Raw genomic sequence first — 13542 nt, 5'->3', positions numbered from 1 at the left:
TTTTCCTTTCAAAGGGTCAGTCCTTCTTTGTGCTGTACTTCTTTGTCCAGCAGCTTATTGGAATCTCTGTATAATGCTGCAAGATGGCGGGACATTATGCCTTTATTGCCAAAGCTGCCATGAGGAAGTGTCCTCATTCTAGGAAACTGTAAGGGAGCCCTCTAACTTCAAGAAGACCATGGCAGAGAACCAGCTGGGACCCTTTGTTCTCAGGGGCTGTTTGATTCCACAGTCAACCTGTGCTGGCTTTGTGTTTTCAAACCCTATGAAGGTTTTCTTTTCTTTTAAATATTGCATTAAAATGTGGATTTCCAAAACTGCTACTAGAAGTAAATTGCAGCCTACCTTGGTGGGGGGAGCGGGGGTTAATGCATTAAATATTTAAAAGATTACTGAAGTCCAGTAGTTTTGAGGAATTAATCAGCTCCTGTGTGTTAATCATAATGTAGAAATAAGAAAAGTCCTTTTAGCACTTCTGGGCCCTGCTGAAAAGTAACTAACTTATATGTGTATAGAACTGTAATTTACCAGCGACTGTCCATTCAAATCCAGCAGTAGTGATTTCTCTTTTCAGCTACAGTCCTTGATGAGTACCAGTCAGGCTCTTTTCCATTTCAGGGATGTTTTTGTAAAGCTCCCTAGGCTTTTAGAAGGGAGAGTCGAGGTATGCTTCTCACTGCTTAAACAGATTGCTCTTTGCAGGAGGATAGTCTTAGATTCATTCATGGACTGTATGCTATTTTCTAGTCTTACGGTCATAAAGACAGACATAAAATAAAGGAGGGATACGTGTGAGCAGAAGCCAGCCTGAAGCGTATGTGTGTATACAGGTGCCTGCCTGTGTTTAGTCTCCTAGAACATTGTGACAGGAAGGTCCAATTGCGAGATGACTTCCCCTACCAAGCAGTTAGTTTAACTGTTTCATATTCACCTGCCTCATAGCTGGAGGCAGGCCAGAGGGGCCCGGCAGCCAGGGTAAGAAGGACAGATACAAATTCATTGTGTACTAAGGGAGTGCGGCTGGGAGTGGGAATTGGTGGGGACAGCAGTTGCTCAACAGCCTAGTGGCCTGTTTCATTAATAATGGACGAGTGGTATCATTTCCACTTACAATTGTCACTATATTTAATGATTACATTGGGAACATTTTTCTCTCTATAAAGTGAGTTTAGTTTAAAAATCTACCTTTTCTCACTAGGTAATATCTCATTTCTTCCAACTTTGTACCAAGTCTCCATTAAAAATCATTAAAATAATAATTTATTATTAAAAATAATAATTATAACAATTGAAACCATTGCAAAACCTCACTGACTCTTGGAAGTCTACATACCCCAGTTCCCATGGGGACTGTACCCACAAGTGATGTTCAAGGCCACATCCAATTGAAAGCACTTATTAGTTCTGAGGAAGAGCTCAGGAATTCAGAATAGGATTCCTTTTACTTTAAGGCTTTGCCATCCCCTTTCCACATCTGCTTTAGTTTGGGGTCTGAGTATAAAAGGGAGAAGACTGGAAGCCCATGCTTCTGCAGGGGTTCAGCCCCAGTATTCCTGAAATTAAGTAAGAGTTAAACACCGATATCCATTTAAAGACGGGGTTTGAGCATTTAAGAAACTAATCTCAAATGTATTTATGTCTTAAATGTGTACTTCATGGATAGGAAAAAAAAAAGCCTCCTTTATTATGATTATTTGATCTTGGGGCTGTTTGCTTCTCTGTGACTGGTCACAGCTGTGACTGGGACACAGCTAGTCACTGTTGCAGTCAGGATTTACAAGGCAGCTGGACAAAAGCATCTTAGCTTCAGAGCAGATGAGCCATGGTTTAATCCTGACTCAGTGACTTAACCAGCTGGGGGACTTTAACCTCTGTGAGCCTCTGTTTCCTGACCTGTCAGGTGATGACTCCTCTCCCCCATGCTGTTATGACTAACACAGGTGACCTATCTAACGCACCTTGCACAGCATCTGACAAAGTTGGAGATGTTCCTAGATAATGGAATTCTTGACCCCATGCCTGCCCATGGGCTGTAGGACGGTGGTGACTTTTGGCCTCCTTTGATTAGGCTTTCATTTCCCTGTAGATGGTTTAAGCATAATTTTCAAAACAGCCATTTTGGTGATTTCCACATTTTGATACGAATCAAAATTCTCCGTGAGACTTCTTATGCTAGAGCGTGAAGAATGCCATCTTTGTCATTTGAGGGGATAGTCCACTGCAGTTAACAGGAGAACTAGTGATTGCCTAGTGAGGTGGGCGCAGTTTCGGTCCTGTGTGTCCCAGAGGGGCTGTCCTGTGATCTCCGGTTCCACAGACCTCAAGGGGGGACTCCTTTTTGATATCTTACCCAGACAAGGTAAAGGTTATGAAGCCTTTGCTTTGCTGCTGCATTTCTCCTATAAAAGCTTTAAAGCCATCCAGGCCATCCTTGAAAGTAAAGGAATGTACATCTTCTGCAGAAGTCATTTGAATTTCAGCTTTCCCTTTGCTTTTTCAAAGCCACTCTTAGAAAGGTGTTTCGTTGTCCTCCTAAGATACTTCATAAAATGTTAATCCTCTCAGTGTTTTATGTGGACGATGAAGGAAGAGATCCCCTTTTCCTTAGCTTTATCTCTTTCTTTACTTTTGTTAAATTTCATGGAGATGGTCAGAAGCTATTAGCTTTATTTGGGTAAGGAACATTTTTGAATGAAATTTGTCATTTGAAACGTAGCTTTTTACTTTTTCTGCCAAAAGGTAGTTTCAGCCATGTGTGTGTGTATGTTGCCATTGTAAGTACTAACCTGATTCTCTGGAAGGTAAAAGAAACAACTAGATTTGAAAAGATTTCCATAAATATGTGTATGGTAATATTGGACTATGTTTCTTGATCACCTAAATTAAAGAAATAAGAAATAATAAATCATCTTCAATTCAGAAATAGAATTACCAAATAAAATTACTGAGTAGAATTATGGAACTATATGGTATCCACCATTTATTTCTTGAACAATAGGATCTTGCATGTTCTAAGCATGGTTCCTCCTTTCCTTCCTTCACATCTTGCCACCTCTGTAGAGGCTGGAGAGAGGGATCTAGGATTCTAAACTGTGTAGGCCAAATGTTCATCATAAGCAGAATTACTGAACTATGGAGAAGGAGATCTAAATGTTCACTCTTGCTGCCAACTAACATTTGACCTGGGCAAGGAATTTTACCTCTCGGGCCTCGGTTTTCCTTGCATGAAAAATGCTGATGTAGATGCTTTCTCAGACCCGCTCAGTTCTTCAGCCCCATTCACTTTTATTTCAAATACCGATCACATAGATGACTATGATTTTAAGTAAACTTAATATCTGAAATTTCCAGCATTTCCCCAATCTACACATCTAATGCCTGTTAACCTTAATTAAATCCCCTCAGTCTTTGAGGGAAAGATTTCTATAGTTTTGATGTTTTTGTTTTTATTTCCCCAGAGTACATTTGCTCAGTACATTTGCTAGTATGTCTCCTGCAGTGGCCTGGGCAATATTAGTAAATAAAAAAATAGAACTGTTCTTTGATAAAGTTGATAGTTGAACTGGAAACACCTTAAATATGAAGCAAAAATGGACTACTTAGAACAGATTATAAAAAGTAAAAACAGGGAGGTATCTGGCTGGCTCAGTTGGAAGAGTATGTGACTCTTGATCCCGGGATTGTGAGTTCAAGCCCCATGTTGGGAATAGAGATTACTTTTTTAAAAAAATGATTCCTTGGGGATATGGACATTGGGGAGGGTATGTGCTATGATGAGTGCTATGAAATGTGTAAACCTGGCGATTCACAGACCTGTACCCCTGGGGATAAAAATAAGTTATATGTTTATTAAAAAAAAAAAATAAATTTAAATTAAAAAAAAAAGATGGGTGAAAATAGAAAAAAAATGATTCTTTTTTTTTTTAAAGATTTTATTTATTTATTTGACAGACAGAGATCACAAGTAGGCAGAAAGGCAGGCAGAGAGAGAGGAGGAAGCAGGCTCCCTGCTGAGCAGAGAGCCCGATGCGGGGCTGGATCCCAGAACCCTGAGATCATGACCTGAGCCGAAGTCAGAGGCTTAACCCACTGAGCCACCCAGGCGCCCCCCCCCCCAAAAAAATGATTCTTATACATATCACCTGCCTTTGCTTTTTATAAGGACTTCTTCTTGCTACCACTATGCTCATTTAATCCTTTCCCCAATCCTGGAAGGTAAATGATCACCTCAATTTTACAGCAAAAACTAAGGCACCAAGGAAAGTTAAGTGAATTGTCAACAGTTACTCTTCCATTCAAAGGATTTAGACAGGGTGCTGTTCATAGAATCCTCAGGGTCCTCTCATGGGTGAGTAGATTAAGTATTGAGAGGAAAAGTAGGAGTGGTCTGGAGTGGGAAGATGGCTTTGGACTTTTTAAGCAGACTTGATTTTGTTTAAGAAGCAAAAACAAAAACAACAAAAATTAGTTTCTTAATTTGGCAATTGGCATTTGTCAGTGTCACTATAAATTGAAATTTTCCCCCCCACATACAGCATACCTTTCAGGCAGCCTAGAAGTGGAGAGTCTGGAGAGTCTTAAGTGAGAAAGCTCATTTCAGGAGAAAACAGTATCACATGATTGTATGCTTTGGAGAAAACAATCCGAAAAAGAACTAAAAGTGGGTCAAGTGTTGAGGATTGCTCAGCTGGGCTCAGAGTGACTGGCCCAGGGCCGGTGGAATTGCAGGGGGAGTAGCCTGGATGTGGTGGGGCGGATTGTTTTTTTCTTGATGGACTGTAGTTTCTCTCCTTTCGACTCGACTCGCACTCAGGGTATTCCAGACTGCCGGCTCTGGGAGAAGAGGCCAGGTTCTCCCCCTGCCTGCCCTCCCTGGAACGTCTCAGGTGCAGGGCCGTGCCGGTCCTCCTGCCAGGTGGGTCCCTGCGACTCTGGGGTGGCAGGGATGCCTGCAGGGCTGAGCTGTGTGACTGAGTGCGGAGTGAGACGTGCGGGTCCAGCGAGGCCTGCCTTCCTTCATCCAGGGCCTCGCAAACATTGTCCCGATTGAAAACCCGGCCCCCCAACAAAGAAGAAGTCTTCTTGCCTTGAGCCCCTGGCCCCGTCCCGGCGGGTGCACTGCCCTGCCGCCGGTGCGGGCAGAGCGGGGCGGGAGTAGAGAGGAGAGGAAGAAGGAGCCTCGCAGCATCCTGGCCGCCTCCCTCCCTGGGCTCCCGCCCGCTGCGGTGAGTTCCAGACTGGAGCCCGCGGCCGCCGGCGGTGCGGGACGCTCGTAGAGCCGCTCCCACTCCTCCTGGATCCGGACAGGTCAGGGTTGTCAGGGCAACTGTGCACAGCGGCATCTCGCCGCTTCCCCTCTGTGCCGTGTGCGGAACAGCTTACTGTGCCGCGGCGGGGGACAAGCCTGGGGACAGGTGCCGCGGGGGGAAGAGCCGGGATCTGACTGCACAGGTTAGGCAGCGGACGGAGGCAGCGGACTCTGCGTGCCTTTCCTGGGGCTTTTCCGGAAGGAGAGTGCGCGTGCGTGTGTGGGGAGCGCGTGTGCAAGCAGCGGGCTCCAGCCAGCCACATGCCCGGGGGGAGTAAGTGGGAGGGGGCGCGGAGGGGAGGTGGGGGGGCTGCTGCTAGGTGAGGGGGAACTGCAGGGCCTCAGTTGCCAAGTGGCTGGTAGTATCTGTCAGCTGTTTGCACACTGTTTACCCATAGGGGATCTATTACAAGTGCTCAAATGAACCGGCCGCTTAGAAACTAGCAGCTTCCTGGGAGCTGCAATTACATAAGCATATATTTTTAATATAATAATAATTAAAAGAACTAGTAGCCGCGGTATGCCTGGATCTGCTACAGCTATCCGACAAGAGAGACTGAAGAAGACCAGTGCAAGGCCAGTTCCCCTTGGTTTATTCACCATTAACGAGGAAGAGGAACAGCAAAAGAATGGAAATTCCAGAAGACCAAAAGGTATGCATTAGCTCTACCCTTTGGTTGGAACCAGCCCCTATTTCCCACATCCTCTGTGGCACATTTACAAACTGTGTGCACACGGTGTGGAGTGCTTGTGACCCCCTAGCAGTTTGCCGGTGGTATTTACACATTCTGTAGAACTGTGGATGCGTGAAATGGGGAACAGATTTTGCAGATTTGGTAGCTTTCAGATCAGCTGACTTTCTGACCCTCACTGCTTTCTTGGCTTAGAGATCTTTAATTTTCTCATGCTCACTTGAACAGTTACCGATGACACTGTCCTAGCAATAGGAATAAGAGTCGTCCAGGTTTAAATGAACACCTCCCCACCTTGCTTAGGTGCATTGGTGATTTCTGTTTAATAAGGACAGTTTCTCCTCTGAAGGGTATGAGTTAAAGTGACCGAAGAGTGCAGCCTTTCCAAGGGCAGAGAGTCAAGACGTTCCTTCCTTCCTTTTCTATTCCGAAATACTGAGAGCTTGAAGGAGGAGATAAATAAACACTGAGCGCACCATAGAGGACAAAGCTAGGGAACAGGGAGGGGGGGACCATGAGGCTTTCTAACTTGTGATGGTAACTGCTACTGAACATCTCCGGGAGTCTGGCTTGTGCTGGGTGTGGAAAGGAGAGGTCTGGTTCTTGTGCATTTCTTTCATAATGATGACATGGAGCAGCAGCTTTGACTGGCTTCTCAAATCCCTGGGTACTCCATCTTTTAGCATTGTCTCATAGCCACCCCTCCTCCCCAGGGCTGTAATTTTTCGGGATGGCAACATCATGCCTTTAGAAGAAGGGCTTTAAGGCTTGCATTTTAAGTTTTTTCTTGCAACTCCCTTCCCCAAAATATATAAGCTATTCATTGCTTAAGCTGATAGTGTACCAGTTTTGTTGTTTCCATGTGGGGATTAAATTTTAGCTTGCGTTCAAACTGTTTTGTCACGGAGATACCAAATTTTCCTCTGTGTGGTACAGAGCAGTAGCATGGCAAGGTAGCAGGCAAATATTTAAACACTGATAGAATAAGTGTTTGAATAGAATCCAGTGTCTGAAAATGACTGGTTTTCTTTTTCCTGGTTCTTGAGTGAACCTTCATTTGCTTTTCTCAAATATAATTGCAACTGTCTACTCTAAATCCAGAAGTATATTTTACTTCACTTTTAAAATACCATATACAGAGAATTTATAATAACTGGGATCTAAGTAGCATAGTTGACTTTAATTTCACTATCAGACATAGCTTCTGTCTTAGAACCAGATGACTTCAGGAATTTACAGAAGCCACAGATGGAAGCTGATGTAGATGACTGGTTTGTTTCTGTTTTTGTTTTTGTTTTTTGCCCAGGAGTTAGACAATTGAACCAGGGTGTGCTCTTGATGAAAACCCAATACTTTAAATTGTTAGTAGCAGACCATTTGGCCTCTTAGGAAGTGGTAACGTTCTAAATTAATGTGGATCTGTTGAATTGTGCCCACTGTGTATTTTTGGAAATGTTCTTCATTTGCAGCACTTTTCCCTTAGGCATCTTAGAGCAGTAATTTAGGATAGCTATCTGTTTTGTTCTGAGTAGTTTTCTTGAATTCCTCTCTTTCTCCTATGTTTCGTTTGTTTGTTTTCATTTGCCTTTAGTATTTTATTTAAAGGAGGAAGGGAAGGGGAAGTAGGTGCTTCTAAAAATCTGTTTTTGGCAATTCATGCAATTTTTTGGATAAGAGAGACTTAAGAAGGTTCTGATCCCCTCCCATTTTTCTTTTTCTGCTTTTCCCTATATCAAGGGGAAAGAGAAGGAATAGAGAAGGAGGAAAATCTTTTTGTTGATAAGGATGTCCAGACTTTCTGTATGTCCCCAAATGTCTCTAATTTATGGACACATCTAATAAAATAAACAGCCCTGGAAATATCAGTGGTTCTTGACGAATAAGACTATTGGCTTGGTTCTGAATTTCTCATCAGGTCTGTCTGAGCAATAGGAATGTCCACATGCAAATCTAACTTTGTCAGTAGAACAGTGATGGAAATATTCTATGTATCCCCTGTCCGATACGATAACCACTAGCCACATGTAGCTGGGAGCACTTGAAATATAGCTATTATAAGTAAGAAACTGATTTTTAAATTTTCATTGATTTTTTTAGTTAAAGAGCCACACATGGCAAGTGGTTACCTTCTTAGACAACATAGTTCTAGTCTTATCTCTGTAGACTATCTCTATAGAGATATCTCTTAGACTATCTCTATAGCTCTATCTCTATAGAGCTGTGATCTGAATTTTTGTTCTCTCTGGTTGTCCAACCTTACGTGCTTCCTGGCGCCAGATATGGTCAGGTCCTGAAATGAATGTGGAGCATAGTAAACTGGCTTTATAGACAATTTCAGTTGTCCTTTTCCACATAAATGTTATTGCCTGCTCCGAATATTATACTTGCTACCCCCTGGTTGCCAACATCATCCTTTGCAACATTTAATGGACTTTTATTTTTTAAATTATTTCCAAAGCATCATGGCAAGATGACATACAGGTTATCTTTTATGTGTTATTATTAAGATAAGCAATCAGAAACTTTTGTTTTCTTTTTTGTCTGCTCTGTGGTCTAATCAGCCAACTGTGTGCAACCTGGTTTTCATGCTTAGTATCTTTATTCTGTCACTACCAGGCATAAAGAAGTTTGCTATCTGAATTCAGGAGGTAAATGCTCCTATTCAGGATTACCCTGGGTTAATGACAGGTCGCATCTTTCCAGATACTCTACTCTTGGGTAACCATCATAATGAACTCTGTAGGAATGAACATAATGATTACTGTCTGGACTCCCTGTGGTGGCTTCAAAATTGCCTTGATGGGGTGAGACAGTAGTTCGTTTAGCTGGTAGACTCGATCAGTTCTTGAAGGTGAAATTTCTCTCCCTTGTAATCAGTAGAGATGCAAATGTTTTACATGCCTTGCTCTTTTCAACGAATAACATTTAGACAGTAACTGGGGGTGAGCTGGGCTTCTGCTCTTATACCTCTAGAACCCAGGTCTCGGTGTAATGCTGATTTGTGGACTGGTGCAGGAAAGCTTATTTAGGTACTGCAGTGACTCAGTGTCCTTGCTTAGGTTTCAAGGCAAATCTGCCTTATGGTGAGTTTTACTGAGCACAGTGTAATTAATAAGTAAAAACACCTTTTCTCCCTAAACCAACATTTGTTAAATGCTCAGTCTGTACAGATTCCTTTGCTGGGACATTGTGGAGGTGGTACAAAGGTAATTGACATGGTTTCTGCTCTCAGAGGTGTCTACCTGTCTAGTGAAGGAGACCACTATGTACCAATAATGCAAGAATATAAACTGACATCGGGGGAAGGGCTGAGGGTATTAGGAAAGTATCTATACCTATGTGCCCTTCTCTAGAGAGTAAGCTTCTCAAGGGCCAAGACTACTCTTCTGTATATGAAATTGTAGAGTGGATGGAACATTATTGAATGGAGATAAACTCAGCATTTAAAAATAATTTGCATAGGCTCTGAAAGTCTTACTAACATAAGAATACTAAGAAATGTTGATCATATTAGGATTGTCCATCCAAGGAAACCATTTTAATGTTTGGGTGTATCTGATATTTGGGTGTATCTGATAGGTTAATCCTATGACTGTTTACCACATTTCCTTTACCTAAGAGTGTATCAGGGATTCTGCCTTGTTGTGTTGTGTTCCATTACACTATTTATCATTTTCTTTGGTGGAAAAATGAAGGCATATGTCTACAAGGTAGTATTAACTGACCAGTTTGTTAGTATCAAGGTTAATGCCGCCTGCTCATTTTGTTAGCAAATTGCAGATTAGATTGTAAAGAATTTTTCTCCTTGAAATCAGGACACAGTAGTTCTGGGAAGCTGTCTTCTCCTTTTCCCTGTTCCCCTCCCCCTGCCTTTTTGTTAGAATGGGTTTTTCTGGAGCCTGCAGTAATTTCTTCTTCTTCTTCTTTTTTTTTTTTGGCTTATGCACTCTAAAGGTAGAATTTCTGCCAGTGAAGGTTTCCAAATGAAATATGATCTACCATTTACCATTTGTATTCCTATTGGATTAGTGATGATCTAGCAATTATAATGTCCTCTTTATAAGTCCTGAGTCTTTTTTTTTCCCCCCAAAAGGAGTGTTAACATCAAGAAGTGTGAATGCCATTCTAGAATCATTCTCTCTCTTTTTCTTGTTTCTTTTCCTCTTTTGTTCTGTAAGACTTGGACTTTTGTCTGTTCCCAGTGTCTTTATTTGTGCCATTTCAGGACTAGGCAAAAACTTTTAGCAAAAATTCTACAGCTAGTGAGGCAAAGGTATAGTTCAGAATAGCAATAGTATCAAAGATCCCTATTATAAGGAGGAAATCTTAAAGTCAAATTGATTGCCATAAATTTTATTTGCTCAAGAAACCCAAAATGTAATGTTTTATTCAAAGCCTTTATATAAAAATAACAACAGGGGATGTCGAGAACAAGGATCACAACATCTGATGTATGGCTTACACTCATTGGATTCTCTGTGAACACCTGTTGAGTGAGTGGAACTATTTCCCAGGCATCCCGTGTTACAGTAGAAATTACCGTAGGTATCGCTATACAAGGGGAACGTGATTTAATCTCTACATAACCAAAATTTTTTTTATGGTGAGGTACTATATGCATGGGAATTTGCTTGCTCTATAAAACTAAAAGGCTTAGAAATTATGTGTGTGTTTCAAGAGACATAATCAGTAGAGCTAAAATAGCTGACTGCTCTAACCTTAGGAACCAAACACATATATTTGGTGAAAATCTCTCAGCTGATAAATCTTACATATTATTTATTAGAAGGTGGGATTGAGTATCCTTTTCCACTAACATCAACATATCTCAAGGGGCAACTTTAAATTCAGTTCGTTTTTACTAAAAAATTCACAGATCATTTGGAGGCACATTAACTGTGTTTTGAGGAGGAACTAATACCTTCACATCAACAAAGGAAATTTCATTGAGAGAATTTGTTTTAATTCTCAGTTCTTAGCATTTGGAAGAACCCAATTAGCTTGGGCCCTCTATGCATTAACTTTATGTTATAGATTTGTTAACTTCCAAAGGCAACTCATACCTCATTATACCTCAGATCTGGATACAAAGACCCAAAGGGTACCACAGGTGGACATAAGACATTGTGTTTGATGTGTTTACTTCAAAGGGCACTGATGAATATTTTTGCTGACTATAAAATGCAAGTTCCATTTTCTTCTTTTTTTTTTTAAGATTTTATTTATTTATTTGACAGAGATTACAGGTAGGCAGAGAGGCAGGCAGAGAGAGAGGAAGGGAAGCAGGCTCCCTACTGAGCAGAGAGCCCGATGCAGGGCTCGATCCCAGGACCCTAGGATCACGACCTGAGCCAAAGGCAGAGGCTTAACCCACTGAGCCACCCGCAAGTTCCATTTTCTTAGGCTTTCTTCCCAATGATGATTATTTGAGAATTTTAATAGATTCTGTCCAGATTCCAGAGAATTTACCATTCTGGGTCCAGTGTGGAGTGTGAAATGAGAATAGAGCTTAGGCATATTGACCAAAGAAAATTATGTTCACAGTTTCAGGCCTAATAAAGTAGTAGCAATATCATCTGTGGATTCAGCAGAACCAGTCATCCTAAAACCATCATTGAGAATAACGTTATAAAGGTTGGTGTGGTGTGGTGCCTCCTCATAGGGTTACTTACAAGGTCAAGCATCAAGTGTATTTGTTGAGGAGTGATTTGGGAGTCCATGTGGAAGGTTGGAATCTCTGTGGACCCCTTTTAAAACCCCTCTGAAACAATGTAGCACAAAAATCTAAGTACAAATGCAAAGTCAAGATTGTGGTTATTGCCTTTGAGCCCCTGTAGAGAGCTATAGACATTCAGAACCTGCTCCTCTCAGCGCTCTTGGTCTATATGGCAGGAAAAGTTTAACCAGATGGACTATTAGTGGCTACATCCAAGTTTGCCAAGATTATTATAAATTCAGTGTAACTGTGGGGTGAGAGAAGACTGTGTGATGTGATAGAAAAGTTGCCACATGTGAAAGTAAGCAAGTTACAGTTCTTAACCTTCCCAAGCTTCAGGCTCTGAACTATAAAATGAAATTAATCATACCATGCTCACAGGTGGAGGTGAGGATTAGAGATGTGATAAGCATTTAGTATACTCTCTGGAAAATATTTGGGGCTCATTAAATGATATTTATAAAAGGTGGGACATTTGACTACAAATGGCAAATTTTCTGATAACTCCGACAAACATACTCTTTGTCTGTTCCAGTACATGTCTGTTACAGAAAGTTTCCCTAGTCTAATCTCCTGCCTATTCCCTTAACTAGCTTGTGAGTGAACATTTCCAGGAGGGCTGCCACTTTTCTGAGGCCTTTTAGTCTCTTGTCCACAATAGGTATATGTGACTGGCTCCCTGTCCTGTGTTTATTTGTGTGGATCAGATGTTAGATGTCAGGTAGATTACTCATTGCGGTACCCTGTAATTGTGCTGTGTTAAGGGAAGGAAATAAATTACCATTATGTCAGATCACCTCACTTGTTATTTAAAATACGATTAAGGGAGTGTACCTTTTATTCCTTGGGGTTAATGGAAAACTTCTGGCCTGCCTTAATCAGGGAAAAATAGCCATGATCCTCTGCCTTCTTGGAAACCAATCAAAAGGAATTTTTTTTCTCAAAATTTCTACTTCTGGAGTTTTTTGTTTTGTTTTTACCTCTTCTCGCGGACACGAATGGAAATGTCCTAGGCTTGTGGGCAGGTTTGTGCCAGACACTTAGGTTATAGGCACTTACATTTGGGGCTACTGGCTTTCTATGGGCCATTTTTCTTCTCATGCTGTTTTCAGCACCAAGATTTCTTGTTCTAAATTTGGTCAGTTTCTGTCTTATTTCTCAATACTTTTATTTCTCTCTGGTGGTCTTGTTTCTCTCACCAGTCAGTCATCAGTAAGTGCTGTGAACATTTGATGCAAGCAGCATATTGGATGTACCATACTTCTGTTACTAAATTTATGTGTTAGCAGGTCGTTGTATACTGAGGTGGAGCTCTTCCCTCTATCTGGTGTGCGCTCTGGCTGGTTCTCCTCCCTCTGCTATGCTATACCTGGTCACCATCTACTTCAGTTTAAATGTCCTTTCCTCAAGAGTGTCCCTAGATCAGGCTGGACCCCATGTTCTAGGCTTTCCAGGGATCATGTACTTGTCCTTTGTTACTCCAGCCAAATTTTATATTGTGTTTGCTGAGTACTGTTAAAAAATCTCTCCAACTCGACTGAACTCTGACAGGGCAGTGAGTGTGACCTTTAGATTCACCCTGTGTTGCTACACAGGGCCTCATGTGTAGTTGAGGCTTCCTAAATACTTATTACACAATGACTAACGAGAGATGACACCCCGACACCATCAGCCAGGGAAAACGAGGAAGCACAGCCAGCGAGGCTATCTGTCCAAGCCTTGGAACATTCCAGGGTCCAGGACTACATTCTGAATCCGTCAAAGGCCTCGAGATACCAGGTCAGCCATTGCCCTGCCAGGCGATAGGACAGTGACTTTTGTGTTAC

The 13542-nt window shown here is 41.8% G+C and overlaps 1 protein-coding gene across 10 annotated transcripts in view; it reads left to right on the top strand.

The window, feature by feature from the left end:
* Positions 1–13542, top strand: part of MAP7 (microtubule associated protein 7) — a 167040-nt gene that overhangs the window by 17416 nt on the left and 136082 nt on the right. For 2 of the 10 annotated variants that reach the window (XM_032844831.1, XM_032844834.1), the window contains exon 1: positions 5298–5961. The exons of 3 other annotated variants lie outside the window; for them this stretch is intronic. In XM_032844831.1, the coding sequence (XP_032700722.1) occupies positions 5829–5961 (133 nt within the window). In that variant the 5' untranslated portion in view covers positions 5298–5828. Of the gene's footprint in view, positions 1–5294; positions 5962–13542 lie in introns of those variants that run through there. 5 more of the 10 variants (XM_032844837.1, XM_032844830.1, XM_032844832.1 and 2 more) reach the window with 4 other exon arrangements.

The sequence above is a fragment of the Lontra canadensis genome, unplaced genomic scaffold (genome assembly GCF_010015895.1).
Source record: "Lontra canadensis isolate GAN:19392208 unplaced genomic scaffold, GSC_riverotter_1.0 scaffold156, whole genome shotgun sequence".
NCBI lineage: Eukaryota > Metazoa > Chordata > Mammalia > Carnivora > Mustelidae > Lontra > Lontra canadensis.
This window is presented reverse-complemented; position numbering and strand designations above follow the sequence as displayed.